The sequence below is a fragment of the Rhinolophus hipposideros genome (genome assembly GCF_964194185.1).
Source record: "Rhinolophus hipposideros genome assembly, chromosome: 7".
In the NCBI taxonomy this organism is placed as follows: Eukaryota; Metazoa; Chordata; class Mammalia; order Chiroptera; family Rhinolophidae; genus Rhinolophus; species Rhinolophus hipposideros.
Window position 1 is genome coordinate 65,955,319 of NC_138053.1, and position 25,397 is coordinate 65,980,715.

General features: G+C 43.6%; 1 protein-coding gene across 1 annotated transcript in view; it reads right to left on the reverse strand.

Moving 5' to 3' along the window:
• Positions 1 to 19,787: 19,787 nt before the first annotated feature.
• Positions 19,788 to 25,397, reverse strand: part of IL31RA (interleukin 31 receptor A) — a gene marked incomplete at both ends in the record, with an annotated part of 45,136 nt that continues 39,526 nt past the window's right edge. The window contains 4 exons of the mRNA XM_081053621.1: positions 19,788 to 20,258; positions 21,631 to 21,712; positions 22,908 to 23,001; positions 25,063 to 25,203. Coding sequence (XP_080909747.1) covers positions 19,788 to 20,258; positions 21,631 to 21,712; positions 22,908 to 23,001; positions 25,063 to 25,203 — 788 coding nt within the window. The remainder of the gene's footprint in view (positions 20,259 to 21,630; positions 21,713 to 22,907; positions 23,002 to 25,062; positions 25,204 to 25,397) is intronic.

Here is a 25,397-nt window from a genome sequence, read left to right on the forward strand (position 1 = left end):
TTTTTTGTGTGTTACTACTGTTTGCTTTCATTACATATAATAGTTGCGGTAACAGTATCACTACTGGTGCTGGGTCTTGATTGAAACTAACTACATACATTATGAGGCTTCCATGGCTTTTCAAATGTTCATCGAGCATAATGGAATAGGATTTAGGAGAACATTGATAACACTGTCTTCACCTTAATAACATATAGAATGGACTTGGAGATGGCAAGTTCATGTACTTGTGTTCCAGGTTTATTCACTAAGATGAGTTCTGGAAACCTAGCGTTGTACCTACCAGTGGACTTTTTCCTACTGTGTTGATAAGAGACCAACCAAGTACAGAAGTGCTATGCCATCTTGTGGCCTGTCTGTGCCCACACTCTAGAGTCTCATCTTTGTCACAGTGAGGCATGAAGCCCATTGATACACAGCACCTCATTCATACCCCTGAGGGTACTGAGTGTATGAAACTAACCAATTCCACCTGGAAGAAATCTGAACTACTAGATCTGCTCATCTTCACATTGTGATTTCTTCTAAAATATGCAGGGAGTCAAAAATGAATCCACAAACCAGACAAGTTAACCTTCCCTTCACATAAGCTAAAGGTTATAGAAATAATACCTTGGCTTTGCGCTATGTGTTCCTTTGAAACCTATTTGGCTATGGCTCTTAGGCTCCGCCTGACATCTTTGTGGTCCCTCTTGTTTTACCCAAATTTATATTACGGATTCAGTCCATCCCTTTTCCGAAAAGATTACAGAGCTCCCTCAGAGCATTCTGTTTCCCTCGCCCAGAGACAGAGAAACAGTTTTAATTTTCAGTTGAAACTTCTTTCTTTTTAAAGTAATATAAGATTCCTTCCATGCTTTCAAAATACAAACATAAAACTTAGTACAGTACAACAAACTGCTCTTATGTACGTGTTTAAATCTGATGCTTTGGCTAGTAAATAGAAGAGTAAGAGGAAAGGAGAAGTGAGGTAGAAAAAGAAGTGTAGAGAAGCAGAGAGAAGCACAGACCACTGTTCCAGGTAAGTAGCTCACGTTTCTGTCGCCGCTCACTTAGGTCGTCCCTTGGCTTACCTAAAAAGACCTTAGGCTACTTGGTTCCTCAACAGCTTAAAACAGTTCTATCTCCCAGGAGGAAGAAAAAAACCTACTTTTAAATTCAATGTTCATATATTTTTATAGTAATTTCTCTCCCAACTGCTAAAGGTTTTAAAGAGAGGGAAGGCATAGCTTAGTTTTAGAAATCTGGATATTCAAAACCTGATTCTTTTACGTTTCCTTCACTATGGCATGTCATTTTGCATGTAGGAACGTATAAGTAGAACTGTCTTTTATCATTCTTGGAACATTTTTTAGTAAGAATTATACCCCACTTCGACATGGTTATTTATGCATTTTATGAAATAAGTATCTTACTGGGATAACAAGGTGAGATATACAGTGGGCATTCTCACACAAAAATGAAAGTGAGGGGGAAACCAAATTCAGATCAAAGGTTTCTGACTCCAGCTGCCTCATCATCACGGCCATGGGCAGTCCTTTCAAGCCCGAGTAGCCCGAGTAATAACAAGCGGCCAGAAATACTTTGTCTCCCACAACACTTGCTCAAACACCTTTTAAAAGCGCAGGCCCCCTTTGCTAGAACTGTAATGATGGGTCCAAGATACTACTAGTAAGTACACATCTGGATTCTGTCCCTACAGGAAGTTGTTTTCCGTTTTGGCGATAGCCAGAAAAGGTCTGGACTAACTAGTGATCATTTTAAAATGAGTTAATATAAATTTCTCTGGAATTGGTTCTGTGTGCTTCCAGGAAAGGGATCGTGCTTTTAAATGAATGGCCTAAGAGAGAATAAGTAAAAAGATACTCCAAGGCACTGAGATTCTGACAAAACGATTCTGCACAAGCATTCAAAGAAGGAAAGGGCAATCACTCTTCATTCCAGGTCAAAGTGGATTTTGTCTGTTGTTCAAGCTAGACTTACAAATACTGGGTTACCCAGCCGACATCAGAGCCTAGGAAAGGACCTCGGAGAAATCTAAGTTCTATTTTTAAAATTGTGACTAGAAATGTTCATGTTTCTGGGGTGAGGGGTTGTTCCCTGCATGGCCAAGATATTTCTGAGCACCTACTGGGGGCCAAAGGTTGGTGCTGGGTGTCTAAAGGTAAACAAGTGCCATCTACGAAATGCTTACTTTGAGTCATTAAATCCTTAAAAACTCTTATGTGGCAAATACCAGAACCCTTTACAGACTCAGGCTCAGAGAGCTCAAACCACCTGGATCATAATGGTTGACGAATAGCATAATGAGGTTCCAACTCTAGCCTGACTCCAAAGCCCACGTGTGCCAACGCTGTGTGTACCAACTGTACCCAACTACTTGTAACAAAAACCTTGATGATTGGCATGCCTGAGACCAGCTTGTACAGGAATGCGCTTCTGTTTCCCCGAGTTTCCTCTTTCCAAGTTTCTCTCCCCCTCATCGTCCCTGCCTCCATACCACCATCTAGTCTCATCAATCTTCCCTTCCCAAACGAGCCCCTTCAAAGTGTCCTGAGCCTTGAGACCAGATCAGTGTGTCTTAATCTGTATCCCTGTTTATGCCCTCATCTGAATTAGCTGTGAAGCCTTCCCTCCACCCCACCCCACCCCGCAGCACGTCCATGTTCTCTAACCACATATAGCAACACCTAAAAGGGAGGTAAATGTGTCCTTTCCTGAGCAGAATGCATTTAAACACAACTCCTACAGTCTCTTTGACCAAAGAAAAGGTGCTCTAATGGTGGAATCTGGCCCATTGTAGCCGGTGACAAAAGGATCTAGGGGCAGGGCAGGACACCTTTCCTGAGTGCTCACATCACACTCCTCCTGCCCAGGGGGTTCTGCCACACGTCCGCTGCCAAGTGCACGGTACCCATCTCCGCCTGTCTACCCCTGGGGCTGCTCCTTCAATGTGGCTTCCAGCAGCTCCCGCCCAGCTCCTGCCCATCCACGAGGGGGCAGCACTAGCAACATAAAAGGCCTGCTGCTGTCCAGCTACTCTGGCTGTACTGCCCACATTTCCTTTTCCAGCTCCATCCTCTTTCCTGGCCCTGCTGTGCCTCTCTTTCCAGCCTCATAGCCTCCTCTCCAGAGATAGACTCTTTAGTCCCTGGAACCTACTATGTTTCTTCTTACCTCCCAGCCTTACACATACTATTTCCTCTCCTAAAATATTCTCCTGGCAAAATTCCTTGTTTAGCTGGAAAATTTTTACCTACTTACCAAGAATAGACTCAAACAGATGGTCCTCAGTGACACCTTCCATTCACCTCCCTTCCCCACCCCCTTTTTTTAAGAGTTAAGGGCCTTTTGTATTCTGAAACCAAACAAATGGCCAGTGTCTGTCTCTCACTGCCTAGGAGCTGAACCCCCTGGAAGCATGTTCCCCATCTTATTCATTTCCGAGTCCCTGGCACCTAGCACAGTGCTTGGTGTGTGTGTGTGTGTGTGTCAAATCTTTCTTATAGGAAGAGATGTATGGCTGAACATGAGGTCTGCCAATTAAGTTCACGAACTTGTTCCAACAATGTTGCTCACCTTTTTTGATATCAGAGGGATTATCCATTATGAATTTGTACCAACTACACAAACAGTTAACCAAGTCTACTATTTGGAAGTGCTGGAAAGGCTACATGAAAAAGTTAGACGACCTGAACTTTTTCCCACCCATTAATGCCTCTTGCATCACGACAAGGTACCAGCTCACATGGCACTGTCTGTAAGGGAGTTTTTAGCCAGTAAACAAATAACTGTTGGAACACCCTCCCTACTCACCTGATCTGGCCCCCAATGCCATCTTTCTTTACCCGAAGGTAAAGGAAATATTGAAAGGAAGACATTTTCATGACATTTAGATCATCAAGGGTAATATGACGACAGCTCTGATGGCCATTCCAGAAAAAGGGTTCCAAAATTGCTTTGAAGGGTGGACTAGGTCGGTCGGTGCATAGCTTCCCAAGGGGAGTACTTCAAAGGTGACTGTAGTGATATTCAGCAATGAGGTTTGTAGCACTTTTTCTAGGATGAGTTCTTGAACTTAATTGTCAGACCTCATAGACAGAACAGATTTTTAAATTTTTTAATAAATTATTTGATTTTTAGCATGTGTCTCAGGTTCCATTTTTCCCAGAGTCGCATAGTACCACGGACAGTCAGAAATTTGCCCTCTTCTCCACTCCCAACATGAAAGGATTTCCTGATTCCCATCCCCACCTCACACCCACTCTCTCAAAGGGCAAAAGCTTTTTTAAAGCAACATATACACTCAGTGAGTCAAGAAACAATAATTCAAAAAAAATTAAAGCCAGGATTGACCCTAAGATCATTTTGTTCAATCTTATGCTGCAGACAAGAAAATGAGCAGACAGTGATTTTTCCAACACCACCAGAGGGAAAAACTCGATTGGGCGGAAGGAGGTTACAATAGAAAAAGGAGACAGTCCTGCCCTCGGAAGCTATTGTCTGGAAAGGAAAATGAAATAAACTCTTAGAATCAGGCTTAGCCTTAAAAAGAACACATCAGAAAAGGCAAATAGATGCAGGCCATGCAAACCAGAGTTACTTCTGGGCTTAAATATAAGGCAGCCCCAAATATATGGATCTCCCAATTTCTCAACAAGAAAACCTTAGAGAAAAATTTTTGGACAACTTGAGTGTATAAACTTTAGAGACATTGATTAAATAGTCAGCTGTCTACCTGTAGTACATATTCTAAGTCAGACTATATAGAATCCAGGAACATAGAATATTGATGTTTTTTCACTCAGACCTTATGAAATAATTCTATTTAAACCTTTGTATGCCCTTGGACAACAGGGTTTCTCCTGGTTATCCCCAGATCCCCATTTTGAATCGGCAGTTTTCCAGAGCTCGTCCCTGTCACTTCCATCTAGTTGTTTGAGACGCAAAGTGATGATGCTGTCATTAGAAACAGTATTCCAAGCCCTAAGTATCCACTTGTATAATATTAACAGTTTCCCCCCGATTATCTTAGAAGTGTATATGTGTCATCTTTGTAATGTAATTTCTTACCATTGTCCTTTTTAAATGGGTCTTTAAAAAGTCGTGGGCCTATATATGATATCTAATATATTTAATATTGAGATGATACCACAGAAGGAATTACTAAATCTTTGTTTTTTGCCTTGGCTCCTTTTTTAGCAATTCTTCTGGTGATCACCACATGCCTCCCAAACTAGCACGAATGAGGTCTTTTTTGGCGAATGCGTCCTTCCCAGACATTTTCATTTTTATTTTCAAAGTAATCGAGAGAGAACATGTAATATGAGAAACTTTGTAAGGAATTACAATTAGAGGACTTTTCAGGGAAATGATTTTGGGGAAAACACTCATTTTATATTCATCAGGAATGCCTTCCTGGTAGAAAATAATTTTCTGTGGAATTTTGAAGAAGTGATAGGCATGACCTGGTGAAAAGAAGAGGGACCAGTGTGTGATAACTGTTCTCAAATTAACGTTGCCTCGGTTTTCTGGATCAGGTTAAACTATATACACTTTTGTCATGAGATTTAAATTTCAGAATTGAGCAAAATAACTTTTGTGGACCTCTCTGAGCAACACCCAGACATTACCTGCCCTGCTTATAGCCTTGCCCCAAAGTGTGATTTCGTCGAGTAATCACGGATCCATCCCCCAGCTGTCATATTTCCATTACTCTCTGTGTGACCACAGTCAGATTGATCTGCAATCCATATTCAAGTGCTGAGGGGCAGAAGGAGGGGCAGGAGGGGCGATAGTCCTGCACTTTTTTTTACTCTCAGGACAGAAACAGGAATGCTTGAGGTGACATCTAATCCTAGTCCTCTGACCTCAATTGAGGAAGGTTCAATGCACACATGCAATAGCAACATATTTATTCAATTTTAGGCAACAGGGAGCAGGTTTCTCTCTTCTCCAATAGAATCATGAAAAGCAAGCCAGTCCCATTTCCAGACAAGGAGGCTTTGTGCAAATAATTCTGCAGGTATCAGATTCTCTCCTGATCCCATGATAACCGAAGTGTCCTGATTTGATGATGTCATAGGGTCTCCCCAGGGCCTCCCAGAGCACAGAGTGAAGTGGGTAGGACAGACAGGAGCTTGGTGACAAGACTGGGATAAGGATGAGGCCAGCCAGGAGCACAGAGCACAGCACTGAAGGAGGCACTGCGTGTGCACGTGTGACCCTGCGGTGAGCAGGTGCTTCCCTAGTCCCCACCCTGCTTGGGGATGGTGTAGCCGATGCGGGCCTGGGCTTTCTGTCATCACATGAGATGAGGAGCATGTCGGTTCTCCAGCTTGGCAAATGCGGTGATTCGGAGAAAATTATTCTAGCACTTGAGTGAGGATTAAACAGAATAAAGTCTGGAATGGCAAACTGATATGGAGAGTGTCTCTGATGCTGATAAAGACTGAAGGGAGGTTAGACCAAGGGAAAATAGGAAGGTAAAGACAGTTCATGAGATATTTCACAAGCCACCTTGCCAATCAGGAAAGAGGGAAAGGAGGTGTATCTGGGTAAATAAGTCAGGGATGCAAATGAGAGGTGACCCTACTTTTGATGATAACATGGATAACATGTCCAGACAATGAGGGAAGCCTGAGGCTCTAGGTCCCGGGCCTATAACACCAGGTCCCATCTCTCCTCTTTAGCGCTGACAAGTTTCAATCCTGGGGAGGTCAGTTTATTGATTTCAGGAGCTCATGCCCATGCCATGCCTCTGCCTGAGCCTACAAGCTAGGGAGCATGTGGCCACATCAAGGGAGGGTTTCCAGGGTGTAACTATAAAGGGAACTTCACAAGGGTGTCTCCACTGATGGCAAAGAGCTGAGAAATAGCTGTTCCTCTTTTCAGACAATTAGTCAATACCCCCGCCCAATCAATAGCTGCCTTCATCCCTCCTTCCTGTATTCCAGCATCAACTGCTTACACTCCCAGAATACTGTCATCCCATGACCAGGCCTCATCTGAGCTTCTGTTTGTGGACAGCATCGAGGAAGATGGCACTGAGAGGAGGTAGGAAAATGTAGGATACCGGCCACAGACACTTCCTAGGTTCTCAGTAACAGCTCGGTTCACACACCACATAAGTTCAATCCTCCCCAATTACACAGATAGACAAACACAGAAATTAACAAACAATGCAAGGTTACCCATTAGGAAAAGTAGGGGCTCCAGAGGCAGACAAACCTGGCGCACCTTCTGGGACTCTCATTTACCTCACCTGTAATAACAACAACAACAACAATAATCATACACCAAAAAATTGGACAACCTAGAGAAAATGGATAAATTCCTAAAAACATACAACCTACTAAGACTGAATCTTAAAGAAATAGAAAATCTGGACGATTACTAGTATGGAGATGGAATCAGTAATCAAAAACCTCCCAACAAACTAAAATCCAGAACCAGATGGCTTCACTAGGGAATTCTACCAAACATTCAAAGAATTCATACCAATTCTTTGCAAACTCTTCCACAAAATTAAAGAGGCTAGAACACCCCTAAACAAATTTTACAAGGCCAGCATAACCCTGAAACCAAAACCAGACAAGGACGCTAGAAGAAAATTACAGGCCATTATCCCTGATGAAGAGAGATGCAAAAATTCTCAACAAAATATTAGCTCACTGACTTCAACAATACATTAAAAGGATCATATACCATGATCAAGTGGGAAGTGGGATTTAGTCCAGAGATCCCTGTGTGGTTCAACATACACAAATCAATATGATACACCACATTAACAAATGAAAGATAAAAATCATATGAGCATCTCAACAGACGCAGAAAAATTATTTGACAAAATTCAACATCCTTTTATGATAAAAACTCTCAAAGTGGGTATAGGGGGATCATACCTCAATATAATAAAGGCCATATATGACAATATAATATAATAAATTATATTCACAATATAATATAATAAATTATATCATATATGACAAACCCACAGCAAACATCATACTCAATGGTGAAAAGCTAAAAGCTTTTTCTCCAAGATCAGAAACAAGACAAGGAGGCCCATTCTTGCCACTTTTATTCAACATAGCATTGGAAGTTCCAGCCAGAGCAGTTGACAAGAAAAAGTCATCCAAATCAGAAAACAAGAAATTAAACTGTCACTATTTGCAGATGACATGATATTATATATAGACTAGCCTAAAGATTACATATTACATACACACACACACACACACACACACATACACTGTTAGAACTAACCAATGAATTCAGTAAAGTTGCTGGATTCAAAACCAATTTACAAAACCTGTAGTGTTTCTATACACTAACAACAAACTACCAGAAAGAGAAGAAAACAATCCGATTTACAATTGCATCAAGAAAGAATAAAATACTTAGAAATAATTTAGCTAAGGAGATGAAAGACCTGTACATTGAAAAACGGTAAGACATTAATGAAAGAAATTGGAGACACAAATAAATGGAAAGATATTTTATTCTCATCAATTGATAGGAATAACATTGTTAAAATGTCTATAACTACCCAAAGCAATCTACATATTCAGTGCAATCTCTACCAAATTCCAATGGCGTTTTTCATAGAAATAGAACAAATTTCTATAGGACCACAAAATACCCCAAATAGCCAAAGTAACCATTAGAAAGAACAAAACTAGAGGCATCAACCCCAGATTTCAAACTATATTACAAAGCTGTGGTAATCAAAACTCTAAGTTATCGGCATAAAGATAAACACACAGATCAATGGAACAGAATAGAGAGGCTAGAAATAAACCCACACATATATGGTCAATTAATTTATGACAAAGAATCCAAGAATATACAATGGGGAAATGCCAGTTTCTTCAATAAATGGTTTTGGGAAAACTGGACAGCCAAATGCAAAAGAATGAAACTGGGCCACTATTTTACACCACACAGAAAAATAAATTCAAAAATGGATTAAAGTCTGAACATAAGACCTGAAACTATTAAAGTCCTAAACTAAATTCATGTAAGCTCCTGATCACTCTGCAAAACACTGAAATTAATTGTGAAGATAGAGAGAGGCATTAAGTCCATTAAAAACATGGCTTTCTCAGAGAGCCCTGAATTTTATTGAATCCTGGTTCCATCACTTTCACATGTTATGATGTTGGGCAATATCTTCTTATTAACTCCACTTTTTTTTTTTTTTTTTGGAATGAGAGTAATCGTGGCACCTACCTCACAGAGTTGCTGTGAGGCTTAAATGAAATAAGATGCATAAAACTTTTAGCATAGTGACTGGTCCATAGTTAAGTACTCAGTAAATGGCATTTAATGTTAGTAAAATTATATGGAAAGTAGGAATAAAGAACACAGAACCTGGATTTCTAAGTTTTTTCCTTAATATATCTCAGGAAGACTGAACATCAGTTGAAGAACACACAATAGATGGGAGTTTTTATTATCAGGAAGTAGGAAAGATTCCACCATGGTGGTACCAAATGTTATCTTAAAAGGAGTTCAACAGGCAGAGAAGGACAAGGGAGTATCTCCTGCCTGTGCACAAACTCCCCCGGGTTCCCTTAAGAATGCAATTCCGGTACAGCCAGGCGGTGAGGGCCATGGCAGAAGCCTGGGCTGCAGACGCTAATGGAAAGTCAGTGGCACTTAAGTCAACTAAGCAGGAATATACCTTAAACCATTAAAAGATCACTTTGTCTTCAAGGGGGAGAAATACTTGGGTGTGAAACCAGAGGCCAGGAGAGCAGTGGGGAGGCTGTTGCTATAGTGCTGGGAGAGATATAAAGGCTGGAACTATGTCAGGAAGACAAACAGAAAGGAATGGACAGCAAAGGGTGGTAACGAGGTAGAGTCATCAGTCCACGATCCACTGACTTGATATCGTAGGTAATGGAGAGCAGCTATTCCAGCTGCTTTACCGAGTGGAAGAGGAAAGGCAGCCGAAGCAGGAAGAGACTACTGGGGGCGCCCACGTTAAGTTGGCTTCAGAAATGTGTGTGTCGCACGTGAACAGACGAGTCCGGAACTGAAACGATAGCTGGGCTAGAGGCAAAGGCTTCAGAATCACAAGTACAGGTGGTACTGTTTTTTTTTCAGTTTTCTTCCAAAGAAGGTATCAGTAATTGTTTTCCAAGATCTGAAGAATACCGAGTGAGAGGAAAAACCATAAGATATGCTGAGGCAGGGCCCTCAGGCCTGAAGCAAACAAGCCACGTGGCCGCTGAGTTCCCTGACCTCAGCATTTCCAGAGAACTTCCTCTCCCCTGAGTCCCCTCAGCCACACAAGCCTTCCTCACTCCCTGAATTTGACTCTCCACACCCTAGCACCTCCACGTCACTAACGCTGCAATGCACTCTCCAAACGCCCCTTCCCCCCAACTCTTTCTGATAGTCTCACTGGAAAACCTTGCCTTCATTAAGGCCTCTATTTCAATAACCAACACCTCCCCCTTCTCAGTGGAGTCTCCTTCACCCTCACCAAAACTCCACAAGTACCCGTCTTCCCGTCTGTCATACTCGTCTGGAAGTCCATACCCTGGATAAACCTCCTTGCCTACCTCTCTTCTACACCGAATGTTTCCCGGGCAGACCAGCCTGGTGACTGATCAACCTCGAATGTAAAACGACTCCTTCATCACTGCAAGGATGTTGTTTAAATTTCCTTCACTTCTCAAAACATCCTTTGCCATTTATTCTCTTGTAGGATGAGCCTGCTTCCCATTCAAAATACTATAACAATTTTTACACAATTTTTAAAAACAAAATAAAACAATAAGCAGATCTGTTATTCTCTGGGCACTGCCTCTGTGCCAAGCACTGTGTTCAGCTCAGAACAGTCATTACTTCATTTACTCTCCCACTCAGTGTGTGCCTGACTCTACTGTGTTTCCCTGAAAACAAGACCAGGTCTTATATTAATTTTTGCTCCAAAAGACGCATCAGGGCATATTTTCAGGGGATGTCTTATTTTTTCATGTACAACAATCTACATTTATTCAAATACAGTCATGTCATCTTCTTCTGGAACATCGTCATAACATACTAAATGAGTCCATCTGGCTGACGATCTTAACTGGAGCTTATTTTCGGGGTAGGTCTTATTTTCGGGGAAACATGGTACTATTTCTCCCCTTTTCATAGACAAAGAAACTGAAGCTTAGGGAGGTGGAGGAGCTCATGCAAGGCCACAGGTGTGCAAGCAGCAAAGCTGGCGCTGGAAGCAGGTCCCACTGCAATGGGCAGGCTCCAAGCCACCCAGCTCTACGCTAAAAACGGGAGGCCGCCCCTCAGAGGGCCGCCCAGAGAATATTAAGTAACATAACGTGTGACAACACACAAAGCATAGTACCTGGTGCATGTTAAATAAACATGTGCTCTGCATTTTCAGTTGCTAAATTTGGCAGCACTCTCAGACTACCTCCCCTTTCCAGAATCTGGAGTTTTGTTTCCTGCTGGGGGGTGGGGAGGAAGGTTTCCTGGGCGTCCACACAGAGTCAAAAGTGCCTGGAAGTTAAATGCCTGGGAGGGAAGAACTTAACAATGACTGAGGGCCCAGGCCCCTTACCTTGGCTGGGACACAATCTGGGGCCCCAGTCACTTACCTCCAGCACCCCCAGCTGAATCAGGCTGGGCTGCTCTCCAAGGACTTGGTCTGAAATCCCACCCGATTTGGCTTCTGCTTCCTTCACTCCTTTACCAGATTCTCCTGGGAACATGTCCATAATAAATTAGTTAACTCCTGAATTTGTGTCTTAGCTTTTGGGAAACTAACCTCAGACACCATCCCTCCACCACCTGCACAGATGCAGCCCTCAGTACTCTGACATTATGTGACTGTGGTGAGGATGGGAGGTCTGCAAGGAGGGGCCCAGGTGATGTCAGAGGCAGACTCACTTAAAGGGTCAGACTCGCTCCCTTGGGCCCCGTTTTCCAAACTCAGCAAAGACCCACAGAGATTCCCTGTCTGTGCCTCCCATTTAACAGCCAGGCTCCACTGGACTGCGGACTGGGTCCTGTCAGCCCTGAGAGTACTGCCCTGCTTCTCTGCCCACAACAGGATCTGACTCCTGAGCCTTCCACCTGGAACCACCCTGCCTCCGAGGAAACAGCACTGCCTTTTTTTGCTCCATGTTCCCTTTTAAAGATATTGGCCTTGACAACGGTTCCAAATTAGATGCCAGCAGGAGTTACGCACTCAGCCAGCGATATTCTATATCCTGGCATAAGAGGTACAGTATCCAAGCCAATGCGTTTTTCGGGTACCAAGGAGGGGCAAGGGGACTCAAAGCTGATATTTGGACAGTAGGAGCCTTTCATTTGGTTGTTTTGGAGTTGCTCTCTTTAGAAATTTTTGTTTTTGGATGGGTGTGTTTTTTTGGTGTTTTTTTTCTTGTTTTTTTCCTTGTGTTTTGTTTTTTGGCAGGGGGCATATAGCAAAGGGACTGCTATCTGGGGAAGAGAGAGAAGTGTGAAATATAATGGAAAATATTTCTTTGAGTTCAAGAGACACTGCCTTTGGATGAAGCACTCTCCCTTCGGTTAAAAGTATAAAATGTTCTTGGAAACCAACCCATGAGATTGGAATTGCAGCCTAAAACGCTGTTGTTATCTTACCATCAGGAAATCAATACCAGCAAGCCTGCCCTTTTTCCTAGAACTCATACTTTCTTTCCTGGAAGACAACATAGGCTAATAAGTCATGTATTGGGAGGGGCTGGACTTACATGCTGACTCTTACAGAAAAAACATTCAGCTCGACATTTAAGTAAATATTTATTTATTTGTAAAGGCCACCGGAAGTGTTTTCCATCCTTTGGGTTGTTTCTTAGGAAAAAAGATTTGGAGCAAAGAAGCTCGAAGGTACGTAAGTATTAAGTGGTGGTTTTGAGCACCCAGCACCCTGGCACCCACAAACTGGGGTGTGCTTTTATAGAATGCTGAGACTGCACTGTCCTAAATGTCATGTTAACACTTTGGAATTATGAACTGAGACGTAAGTTCATTTGGACCTGGTCCCACATGCCCTTTCTCCTTTCACAGGGCCTTGCTTTTGTGGTTTTGATGGGCCAGGGCTCTCACAGGCACAGCCAGCCGAGGGCAGCCCCCAGGTCTGCTCTCTGAGGCTTCTGTCTGGGAGCCAGCCTGTCTGGAGGATGATGTGCCCTGGTCAGCTCTCTGCCCCACAGGAGAAGGGGCTTATCTCTGCAGAGCAAGGCCTGTGGGAGTCCAACCGCGCTTCTGACCTAGTGTGTCTAATTCTGGGGTGACCATTAGCTAGCCCACTGGGCCAAACATTGGACCAGGGCTGCCAGGCAACTTCGTTAGCAATAAGAGGACATCTTGATCTCAGCGTGGGCTTGGTTACTATCTGGCTCCCAGTGGACTCTGGTCTCAGACAAGGCTAGTCCATGGTCCAGAAACAGTGAGACGTAGACAAACACTGGCATCTTGGGAGAAAGTTAACAGACGGAGAGCAAGGCTTAGATTGAGGCCTCAGTGATGTGCTTCAGGTTGCAGGCTGAGCTTAGCCCCAGTGAGCAGGGAGACATATTTGGGTACTTAAGAGGCTAGTCTGGTGTCCTTGCCCCACTCCCAAAACTGTCTTCTCTGAAGTGCTTGCTTTCTATACCTCTAGAAAGTGCTAGCAATGAAATTGTCTCACTACCAAAAAAGTAAAAATGAAAGAAGGAAAAGTTCAGCTCCCTGGAGAAGCTGCTACACAGAATGTGTAACACTCAGAGCTCACAGGCTGGTCTGTGGAGTCAGCGGGCTGCCAGGCAGAGATGGAAATCGAGGAGCACCTTTTGTTCTCTTCTAAGATGAAAGTGACCTGAGCATGTCTAGAAGCAGAGGGGAAGGAATCACTCGAGAGGGAAAAGCTGAAAGTACAAGAGAGGCAGAAGCTGGATGGACATGAACAGGGCTGTCTCCACCTCTGAGACTCCCTAGAAGTCTGGCCGGAAGACGAGAAGAGAGAGCAGCTGGTGGCACATCCTCCATGAAGTGGGGACCACGTCATCTGCTGAGAGCCAGTGAGGGGATACTCCAAAGGAACTTGAAGAGCTGGAAGAAATTTGAAAATGCTGCCCTGAGGAATGAAATAGGAAGACAGTGAGAGCTTAGGGTGAATCCCAAGTGTATCCTTGGTGGGAGGTGTGTGGCAGGATTCCCTACATCTGATTCCTGGTTACGTGTAGCTCTTCTGGGTTTTCCACAGTCACGAGACTCCCTGATGTCGTGGTCAGGGAGTGGACATTTTACATTTGGACAGTTACATTTTGAAGTCTCATTTTTAACATCTAAGCAGGTACAGCTTTAAAAGGGAAGCACAGAATTACATAAAAATGGTATTACTGCTTTATTATTCAAAAGGTCAAAATACAAATGCCTTTATAATAAAGCGTTTTAAAGGCGATTCCCATTACAATAACCATATTTCCATATTCTACTTTAGAGTACAGAACTTTCATGCACAGGCATTCCATATTGCATGACGTGTTTGAACAATATGTGGAAAAGGTAACATGCTCGACCTACAGAGATGGTTCCCTGGGTTCTCCTCCTCGTGTGATAATCATTCGGAATATCTTGCATGTCCATACTGGTTTGCATTTTGATTTGTATTACAAAGTCCAGGTCTCTGAATACATTCCTGGCATTTCCCCTCACACATGGAGTGAAGAGAATTCCATTTCTTCATGTGCAGTCAGCAGTACATGCATCTAGATTCACTCCCAGGTTGAACCACCCGAGCCTTGCTGACTGCTGGCTCTTTGCTCTCATGCAGCTACTCCCCTCGCCTTTTGCAAACATAATGAGGGGCTGTTTGTGCTTCTGAGAAAACTCCCTCCTGACCCCAGTGTCTGGTAAAAGCTGCAGAGGGAGCAAGGACGGCTGATGACCTTTTGTCACACCTTTGTCATACTCTGTTCTTCCTGCCCCCGTTCTGTGCAAGACACAGAACACCACACACTTTGATTACAAAGAGGCCTTGTCGCTAATTAACATTTACATAAAATAATTAACAAAGTACATCCGTGTGAAATTTTTCTTTTAAACTGCCCTGCAAAACCCACATATTTTAAACAGTCAACCAAATAAGTTCACCAATTGTTCTAAAACCCCGCTGAGTGCCTCTAACTTCTAGCAGTGGGTCTCTTAATGCCCCCAGGAGCTTAGAGGTAAAAGATACTGTAATGTCAGGCAGACATGCAGAGAAAAAAATACGCAATGATTAGCTCCACAGTGAATTAAGCAGCACAGACAGCTATGAAGTTTCATCACCCCCATAAATGAACAAAATCCTGTTACAGCAGTAAACACCTGACTATCAGTAGAAAAGGACAAAGGATGTCTCAGACATCTCTGGTTTTACTGGAAATCAGTTTAGCCTTTTGGGGGGCAGTTTTACAATATGTGATAATAACTGTAAAACTCTGAACCAGGAACTCCACCTTTGGGAAGAGCCTCAAGGAATTAGGACAAAGATGGGAAAAGAGAATTTTGTACAAAACTGTTTATCCCAACGTATTCAACAATGTTGTAAAGATTTTGTTGGGTATCCGATGGACATGCGTCCTATTTGGGAGACCACCTCAGGGATACTGTGGATGCCTGATCATGGCATTGTACACCAGAAGCTAAACATTAATGAATGCCAACTATAATTTTATATATATAATGTGATGGTTCAGTGTGAGGTCGGAGGGATAGTGGATGGGGGGAGGGGGGTTCATAGTGCGAGGGATATAAATGATGAACGTCTAAATATTACCTTGTCTTGTATACCTGAAACTAATAAATTAAAAAAAAAATCTTTATCCCAGTTGCTCTCTATACGAGGAGGACATTGAAAACAATCCTATCAACTCAGGGTGCCTCAGCAAACCACAATATGAAGGCACACCATGGAGTTCTAAGTGGCCTTTCAAAATGCTACCATTATGAATTATGTTCGTGCATGGGATTTTATATGTGAAATAAGTGAAACACAATAAAAATAAAATGTAACTTGCAATTCGATGGAAATGTATATAAATACACATAGATCATAGCCGTAATAAATTGAAAATGGCATAAGTAATTGCTATTTTGAAGTTTTGCAAAGTTGAGTCCAAATCCAAATTTTAAACTTACAAAAAAAAAAAAAAAAAAAAAAAGAGGGACACCTACAGCCATCTATGGATGCTGACTCACCCATGGAATGTGCTCTGGGTCCTGGAAAGAGGTTAATTCAGCCAGGATTTCTCAACCTCGGTACTATTGGCAATTTGGAAAAGATAATTCTTTGTCTGGGGGGCTGTTATGTGTCTTGTAGGCTAATCACCAGTATTGCTGGTTTCTATCCATTGGATGCCAGCTAATTCAATGTTAAACACTTCGTGGGCCACCACGGTGCAGTAAGAGCCTCGTGTTTGTGGGTTACACAGGGGACAGCAAACTGTTTTGGTAAAGGGCCAGATGATGAACATTTGGGGCTTTGTGGGAGAGAAACCCTCTGTCACAACTACTCAGTTCTGCCTTTGTGGGGGACAGCAGTGATAGATAATGTATAAACTGTGGGCTGGGTTCCGATTAAGCTTCATTTATAGACACCGAAATTGGAATTCCATAGAATTTCCACATGTCTTTAAACATTTTTCTTCCTTTGATTTTGTTTTTTTGGCTCATGGGCGCTACAAAACAGGGCCCAGATTTGGCCCGAGGGTCGATGTGCTGAACCCTTGGCTGGAGCTCGCCTGCTGCAGCAGCAGGAACTAAGGACGTGCTGGAAAGGGGGACAGAATCCCTTGACAAAGTCAGCAGGCAGACAGGCTTTCCCCACACAGCGGAGGCCGCAGCAGGTCGCTGGGATCCACGCTGAGAAAGGAGCCTCTCCTTTCTCACCTCTCCCCATCTCCTGCCTCTTTCAAAAGCCCCCTGCATAATGTTGTTACTGTTTTACTGCTGCCTCCTGAGAAACCAGAATGAAGGTATCACCTTTTTTAATCCACAGATTGGAGTCTCTGCTGCTCTTTTAAATTTTATGGTATTGTTGTAAAAAACAAAAAGGAAAAGGCCATCCATAGGGCACTCACGCAGCTGTTTGCATGGTTCCCAGAGCCCCAGAAAACTTTTACAGGAATTTTATCAGTTTGTAATTATCTTGCAAAAACACAAGTTTTCCTGTTTGTGTCCTCTCGATGGCTCTTTGACAGTAACAGAAAGAATGCAGATGGCCTTCTCCAGCCACAGAAGAAACCCAGGATGCCAGGAATGGGGACAGTTCGTGACTCGATCCCAGGAGAGGAAGGTCACCAGTGACTTCTGAGCCTTTAGGCCTGTGTCCTGTGAATCTGCTCTGAAGAGCAGTGTGTGGCTGCTGAACGAGCTTCTGAGGTTCCTGGGAAAACTGCTCCTCTTACTGGCAGGAAACGCTGATTCCTGTGAAGCTACTTCTGTCTATCCCTCTAGAACAAAACAGAGCCCCAGTTTCCCAGCCCTCAAAGACAGCAAAGTAAATATGGAAAACGATCAAAGGAGGCTGATGGGAAGAGGGAAAAAAAATGAATGAAAAAAAGGAAGAGTTAAAAAGATGAGAAACTGCTGGGTGTGGTGGGGAAAAAAGCAGAAGATAGGAGGCAGGAAGGAAAGTGAGAAGAGGGAAGAAGAAATGAAACAGGAAGGGCCAGGAGTGTGGCACTCACAAACCATCCATCAGAAGACACAGCAGGCTTTAATGAAAGTTAAGGGAAAGAGAGCAGAGGGTAACAGCTTTGTCTCGGAAACCTACTCACAGGAGCTATTTGGGACCCTTTCTCCCTGCCAAGTCATCACATTCTTGGCTTTTAGCTTCAAAAGCCTCATCCAGGAGTGAGACAGACAAGATTAGCACTCATTCCAGGCACTCCCTCCCCCACCACCCACCTCATACAGAATTTGAGAAGTTCCCTCAGCTGCAGAAAGGCAGACGATCAGAGGAAAGAGAACAGTGTGAGCACAAGGCTAGAACCTCTCTATAAGTTCACAAATCCAACAGCAGCAGTGGAAAGGGCCCATCTGAAACTCTGGGGGACACAATCTCACAGAAGTGCCCAAGTCACAACAGTGGGGATGTGGATATCAGGGTAGGGAGCTCAACATAGCCGGGAACCAATGTGTACCTTCTGTTTGGTCCCTTTCTGCTCCCAAGACAAAGGGGCCGCTCCCCAGTGCCCTGCCCCAGGCCTCCCTCTTTCCTTGATTTATCAGTAGTCATTGTTCTATAAACTAGGAGTGAAGAATTCATGGGGGGGGGGGGGGTGCTGCAGATGAGGGAGAGCAGCCCCACCTGTTTGTGCCCACAGTCAGGATGCAGCCATCACCAAATTGGGCTGCAGTTACTTCAAAATGTCAGGGGCCTAGGCTCGAAATTTTAGTTATAGGAAAGGAAAGCAATGTTTTTGCATAGCAGAGCTGGTGGCCTGTGAAGTTCATGCCTGTTACACAAGTACTGACTTCTCAACCTCTCCTAGAAAAAGATACCATCAGCCTTTCTGGCGTGGCACCTTGGCCATCCATCACTCATTGCCTGGCCTCTCCCCATCTCGTCAGGTTCTCAGCAACCTCCCCCAATGGCCAGATGAGTCACAGCTACACATTAGGAAGGCATCTGACATCACTGTGGTCAGGGTACAAGCCCAGTGCCAGTCCTAAGTTCCTGGGTCTCAGGCAGCTGAATTCTGCCATCAGCACTTATGCTAACGGCTCCACTGATTGTCATAAGCTCTGTGCTCAGCTCGGGCAAAGGCAGGGGAGCCCTGGTGTTGGAGCAGCAAAGTCGCTAAATCATTGCACGTTCCCAGATGCTGCTCAGGTGCTTCCTGGGAAAGTCTTTGAAGAGTGTGTTCATTCAGCATTCCTGGGCTCTGAGTCATCGGAAGGTACAAGTACGAAAACCACTGCTGTGTTGGTGCCTTTCTCCTCCAACTTTGGGTGCAAGATAGAGGGGCAGATATGGCCTCCCTCCAGGAACTATTTGCGGGGCTGGGCAGTGGTCTGGAAAGGGGAGCCGACCTGCTGGCCCAGTTTACAGTCCATTTCCCAGTGTCATGCGGAGGCCCTCCCTCAGTCCTGCATTTACCAGCAGCCAGTGTGCTGTGGAGTAGGAGCAAGAGTCCTGGGTGGGGGTGCTGCTGCGACACTTGAGATTTAATGAGGGTAATGAGGAACTGCAGGCCACTCCACTTCCTGCCCTATGTTCAGGGAGAAACATAATCTCACGAGTAAGATTTCAGGGCTAACTCAGAGGGGGAGTCTGGGAGCTCAGAGGAGATCAAGGTGAAGGGAGAAAGGCTCTCCCCTCCCATCAGACTGCCCAAGTGCCACCTAAACAAACTGCCCTCTGGCAACGGGAAAAGTCTCTGATGGAACTCTGAGGAGTAGCCCCAGCAAAGGCTGTGACCGTGACCCAATTCATTGGGAAGGCCAGATACATCCACTGCAGGGGTCCACTGTCCCTCCAAGTTAATCAGTCAGATGCCTCAGTGAGAGTTTGTTATCTGAACAAAAGAAAATAAACTGCTTTTCCTGTGCGAAGCGCTCAGGTTTATCACCATCCCTTCTTTTTCTCAGGCAAGTTACATGTCTGTGCTAACCAAGCTCAACTAGCCATTTGGGGGCATGCGTGACTTTCTCTAACACAAGCAGGATGGGGAGAAGACCAAGGAAGCTCTTCTGTCCCAGTGTGATATCACGGTCTCTGCAAGAGTCACCCACACTTAGACACAGAAGAATTCCAGCCATGGTGGCATCTAGACTTCTCTCTTGGTTTGGTCGGGAAGCTTTTCAGACATGAGAAATTCTCTGGATACCACCGAATTTTTCAAATATGGAGTTGGTGAGCCTTCCTCACAGAGATATTCTAGCCCTAAGCTTTGAGAAGAATAGACAAGCTCTTCAGCTTCTGAGATGGTCTCCTCTAGCATTCCAGAATACAGGTGTTGGAATTTTCTGTATGAAATCTCGGTTGAAATGGGGGGCTCCACGAAACTCTCCCCAGGGGGACAATAAGGCCTGTAGGGGGAGGTCACGTATTCATTCTTTTCCCCTGTCAAAATGTTTTCCTGAGCCTTTCCAGATTCCTCTGTGGAAACGTCTTCTAGAAAATTCTCAAAGTTCACCACCAACTTGTCAATAAAGTCTTTAGGGGCAGAACATAGTTTTAGAATCCTGTCTTCTTCCGTGTTCAGAGAGTCATCAAACTCATTCAGATTTAGCTTATCCTGGAAAAGAGAAAGGGACACCCCCAATGGTCACTTGGGGGCTACATATGATGTAACCAAAAGCTTATGGGGCTTGGGACACCCAATGCCCCATCTGTTGACCATCTCCCCATATTCCTCCCAGAAGTGGTGGCCAATCTCCTCTACAGGCCCTTCAACAGGAGCTTGGCAAGAGTGGCCCATTTCCTGAGAAAGAACACATTGTACTCAAATAATTTCTTCTTATAGAGAGCTCAAGGCTATTTTCCACATGATAGTACGCTCACAAAAACCCAGCTGAGATGGGAGCATCAAAATTAGAACTCTTCCAAATGGCAAAAACATAATCATAAAGACAAATGACTTGCCCATATCACCAGAAATCGAAGGTGGCCCTATGGCAGGGGCAGTTTCGTCTTTGTCATCTTTGTATCACCAGAGCCTACCTAGCCCAGTGCCTGACATACAGTAAGCAACTAATAAGTGTTTGCTGTAGAGGCCAGACCTACAGATTATTCCAAAAGCATTTTAAACATCAGACAATAGTGCCTATGAATTCATTTACTCTCTTAATAACTTTTAATAAGTAGGAAAGTAGATCATGTAATATAGGACTGATAAAGGAGAGAAGAAAATAGAAATCAAAATTTAAAAAATGAAAACAAATAGTAAAAATGTCCATGTTAAAAAGAGACTTCTGAGTTGAAAGGGGGCCAATATTAAAAATTCCTGCATCAAGAAATACTGGAAACAATATTTCAATAGTAAGGATTTAAAGGCAATATTTGATTGAGCTTATTTCTACTTAAGCAAGAAGCTAAAGTTTAAAAATTTCAGAACAGTTTCAATTTAAAAACTTATGAGAAAGGAGGTTTCTACATATGATTAATTCACTTAAAAAAACCCATTGCCAGTTAAAGTGTGATTATAACTTCCCCAATGTGAGAAAAACAAAGTGAGGCAGCGTTCTCCAGCCTTTGGACATCCATGTACATCAGCGCCCCCTCAGAAGCTCCAGGTGGTCTCTAGATTAACTTGCTCTTGGCTGTATTTTAAATGGCCTCAAATCTTATAGTCAGGCTGTGTCCTAAAGGTTAGGGCCAGAGTCTTTCTTCTAGGCATGCTTTGTAGGACCGGTTCCATGCCCAGCACACACTGGGTCCTTGTAAACCTGTTGAAGCCCTTTCCTCTTGTCCAAAGGATGAGGTCAGTGTCATTCCAAGAAGGCTGATTCCATCTGCCAGCCTTTCCTGGGGAGTTTTACTGCCGAGTTTTGTCTGTGGGAACCCTGTACAAAGTTTAGCCCGGCACAGCTCCACACCACCAGAGCCCACGACCACCTCCCACAACCAGCCTGTTCAATGATTTCCTCAACAAAAACAGGAGTGTTTACCTTGAAATCATCTTCTTGCCATGTGGCTATACTGCTTTTAGCAGGGTTGGGGACATCAGGCCAACAGAGGTGCTTCAAATTGCTGATAAAAGATAAGATTTTAAAATAGGAATGAGTCCCAGAAGGATTTGACTTGGACAATATGGCTGAGCCAAAAGCATGGGGCTTTGCTAAAGAAAATTGTGTGGCTCCCTATGAAATAAGGGCAAGCACCTGGCCTCCTGCCTGAAACTGGGAATGCAAACTAGTGTGTTGGGAGGGTGCTGAAATTATTATACAAGTCGTCGATGGGAAGTGATAGGAAGAGATCTCTCCACACGCAAAGCTGCTAGGCCTTCCTTCCCCATTCTCCACACCTGGTCCCGATGCCAAAAACCCAGACCATCACAGAGCCATTTCTTTGAAATTTATTCTTTGGGAACTCTAGTACTCTAAACCTTGTACGCTACATACACTTTAATACAGTGATTCTCAAAGCGTTGTCCTACCCAGCGACATCGGCATCGCCTGGGAACTTGTTAGACATGCAAAGTATACAAGGATTTGTGCTGGTGACTTGCTCACAACCTGCATTTGGGAACCGAGGTTGACATGAGCTTCAACATAACTAAACACAGCTGCTTGGTAGAGATGGCCCACAACTATGCGACTCTGGGGAGAATAGTCTACTGGGAAAGGGGCCCTTGACGTAGCACGAGGCTCTCTGGAGAGAGAAAGCACAAGACCCTGAAGACAAGCTTCCTTCCCCAGAGAGGCCAGGGCAGGCAGGACAAATGTCCCTGCCACTAGCCCTCCAACACCGTTCCACCGTTCCAGACTTAAGCAAGACATAAGTCTGTGCTGGGCATACGACTGGCCAGCGCTCTAAATTCATGGGTACTCAGCTCCCTGCTCTGCCTAGGAGAGAAGCTCATGGCCTCGAGACCTTCTGCTACTGCCAGGGAGCCCCTCTAGACATTGAGAGAAAAGACTTTCTTTCCGACTCTAGTCTCAGATACCAAATACAGCAGACAAAGCCTATGGGGCAGCTGGCACTCCCCTGGCCTCAATAGGGCCGAGGCCAGTGCACTGGGCAATGGGGAGTGAAAGTCCTCTTGTTTGGTCAGAATTCTGATGAGCCACAGTGTATGCACATAATAAACTCAATAAATATGTACCAAATAACAAATGAACGAACACCTCCTTAATGGTAGAGCACCCTCTTCCACCCATCATGCCTCCCACCCTTTCCCATGCCTGCTTTTGAGGGCCTATAATACTGTGGGCTCTAAACTCACTTGGGTTTTTTCAGACCATATGCCACCGCCAGGATGATGAGAATAAGCAGGCCTCCTCCAACCAGAGAAGTTATAAGGCAAATCTCAAAGACACCTTTAAGAAAAGGAGAACAAAATTTAGTATCAGGCTTAGCCGCTCACTTTCCTGATAAAAATCAAAGATTAACTTTTCTTCCAGTAGCTTCAGCAACACATTCCTTGTTAGTTTTCTTCCAATTCATTCAATTAAAAACAAACAACAACAAAAACAAACAAGCGAACAAAAAACTTGATGTTTGTGGCTCCCCATCTAGTTCTCATCTCCCTGAACAAAACTGACATACACTGTGTTCACCAGGTCCATCCTCCAAGTTCATTCATTTAGTGAACGTTTATTGAGCACTTATGATTTGCTGAACACTCTTCAGGGTAATAAAACAAACAGCAATAAACAAGAACTGCAAGATCCCTGCTCTCATTGAGCTTGCATTCTAGTAGAAGGATTCAGACAATAAATAACATAAGATTGTTTCTGATAAAACAGCAATAGAGAATAACCAGGGTAAGATGGGAAGAAGATTAGCAATATTAGTTACTAGGGTGGTGAAGGAAGATTTCTTTGAGAAGTGAAATTTGAGATAATATTAATAATGAGAAGGAACCATCATGCAAAAATATGGGGAAAGCATTCCTGGTAGAAGAAGCAACACATGCAAAAATCTTGAAGCCGGAACAAGTGAAGGAACATAAATAGAAGCACAAAGTGGTAGGAGAAGAAGTGAGTAAGGGAGAGATGATGAAAGCTGTAGGAAGAAGGTTAGATTTTATGTAAACTACAGCAGAAACCACTGGTGGGTTGTAAGCAGGAGGTCTAGAGTTTTAAACTCTGGCTGTTATGTGGAGAATAGGTTGTAGAGGATCAAAGATAAAAGCACTGAGATCTATAATCTGTAGACCAAGGGTAAGAAATTTCCAGGCTCTAAGGTAGGCTCTTGCCTTATTTGACCCCTTGTCATCCATCACAGAAGGCAATTTGTGCCTAGTGTTGTGAAAATACAACATGATTTTGAAAGATTTTAAAGAGCAATATCAACAAGAACTCCAAAAAGGCAATGTTAGTCCATAAAAACAGAATATGCTTTCTACGTAAAAACATATGCTATACTCACATGTTCCAGAATCATAAAGCTATATCTATTCTTTTGAAAATGTGAAGAGCAAGAGGCTTTCAAGAGTACTGAAAGTGGACTATTTTTAGCTGTTACTGCAAAATTTGGAGGTATTCCTTCACTTTTAATACAAAAGGTTGTTCATTCCTTAAACAGTTTTAATATATCCTTAAAATCAAATCTCTTTTACACAAGGACTAGGAAAAAATTAACATATTTCTCTGTTTCTCCCGTTCTCCTTCCTTCTTCTTCATATCCCTCCTCTTTCCCTCTTGAGTATTCCCCATAACCATCATATTATACTACATTGTATTTTACATTTTTGTTATATTTATTAAATCTTTTTTGCTCCTTATTTTATTTTATTTTATTTTATTTTATTTTATTTTATTTTATTTTATTTTATTTTTTAAAGGGGACGCGGCTCACTGGCCCATGTGGGGATCAAACCGGCAACCTTAGTGTTATTAACACATGCTCTAACCAAATGAGCTAACCGGCCACCCCCTGTTCCCTACTTTTTAATGTAAAAGCTGATAAGTAGAAGATATTATGTACTGTTTTTGCTCAAAAACTCCACAAATGAGTCAACCAATGTTTTGTTCAACCAATATTTTCCCTCCAAGGCCCTGCTGTGCAGTAACCTCTGGCATCAGAAGCTGGTGACTGTGAACTTGGGGACAGCCTTGTGGCAGGAGCTGGTTTGGGGCTGAGAGTGAAGTGGGTATTAACTCGATCCCTCCTCCTCAGGATGACATAGGGCCACCCAGGAGGAAGGAGCAAAATGACCAGGCTTTCAAATTCAGTGTTGCCTTCCCTACCTGCTGTCTCCTCACCCACATGCCTTTCTGGAAGGTCAATGAACCAGAAAGCAGATAGATGGCTCTTCTCACTTAGGTCTGCGCTTGCTTCCGTTGGGCTTCCCCCTGCCTTCAGCAAACAGCATCTCTGACTGGTCTAAGGGAAATGGCAAGGAGACATAGCCAGGGCTTGAAGGAAATACTCACTAATTGACAATGTCTTGAAGTTTATCCTGGTGCCGTTGGTTCCCCCAGCACGGGTACTGGCCATGACCTGAACAGTGTAAGAGGTCTTTCGTGTCAGGGATTCCAGGCCATACTGTAGGATATTGGAGTTGACTGTCTTGGCTAAAGGAACAACAGAAGTCAAACACTGCAGTCAAGCCTAGCTGAAATTGTGCTTTAGTTGCATTGAAATAAGAGCACTAGAACCTGTACATCTAAGCTTGGCCATCTCATACCCCAATCTCTCTATGCTTACAATTAGCCTAACAAGATGAATCAAAGACCTAAACATAAGAGCTAAGACTATAAAAATCTTA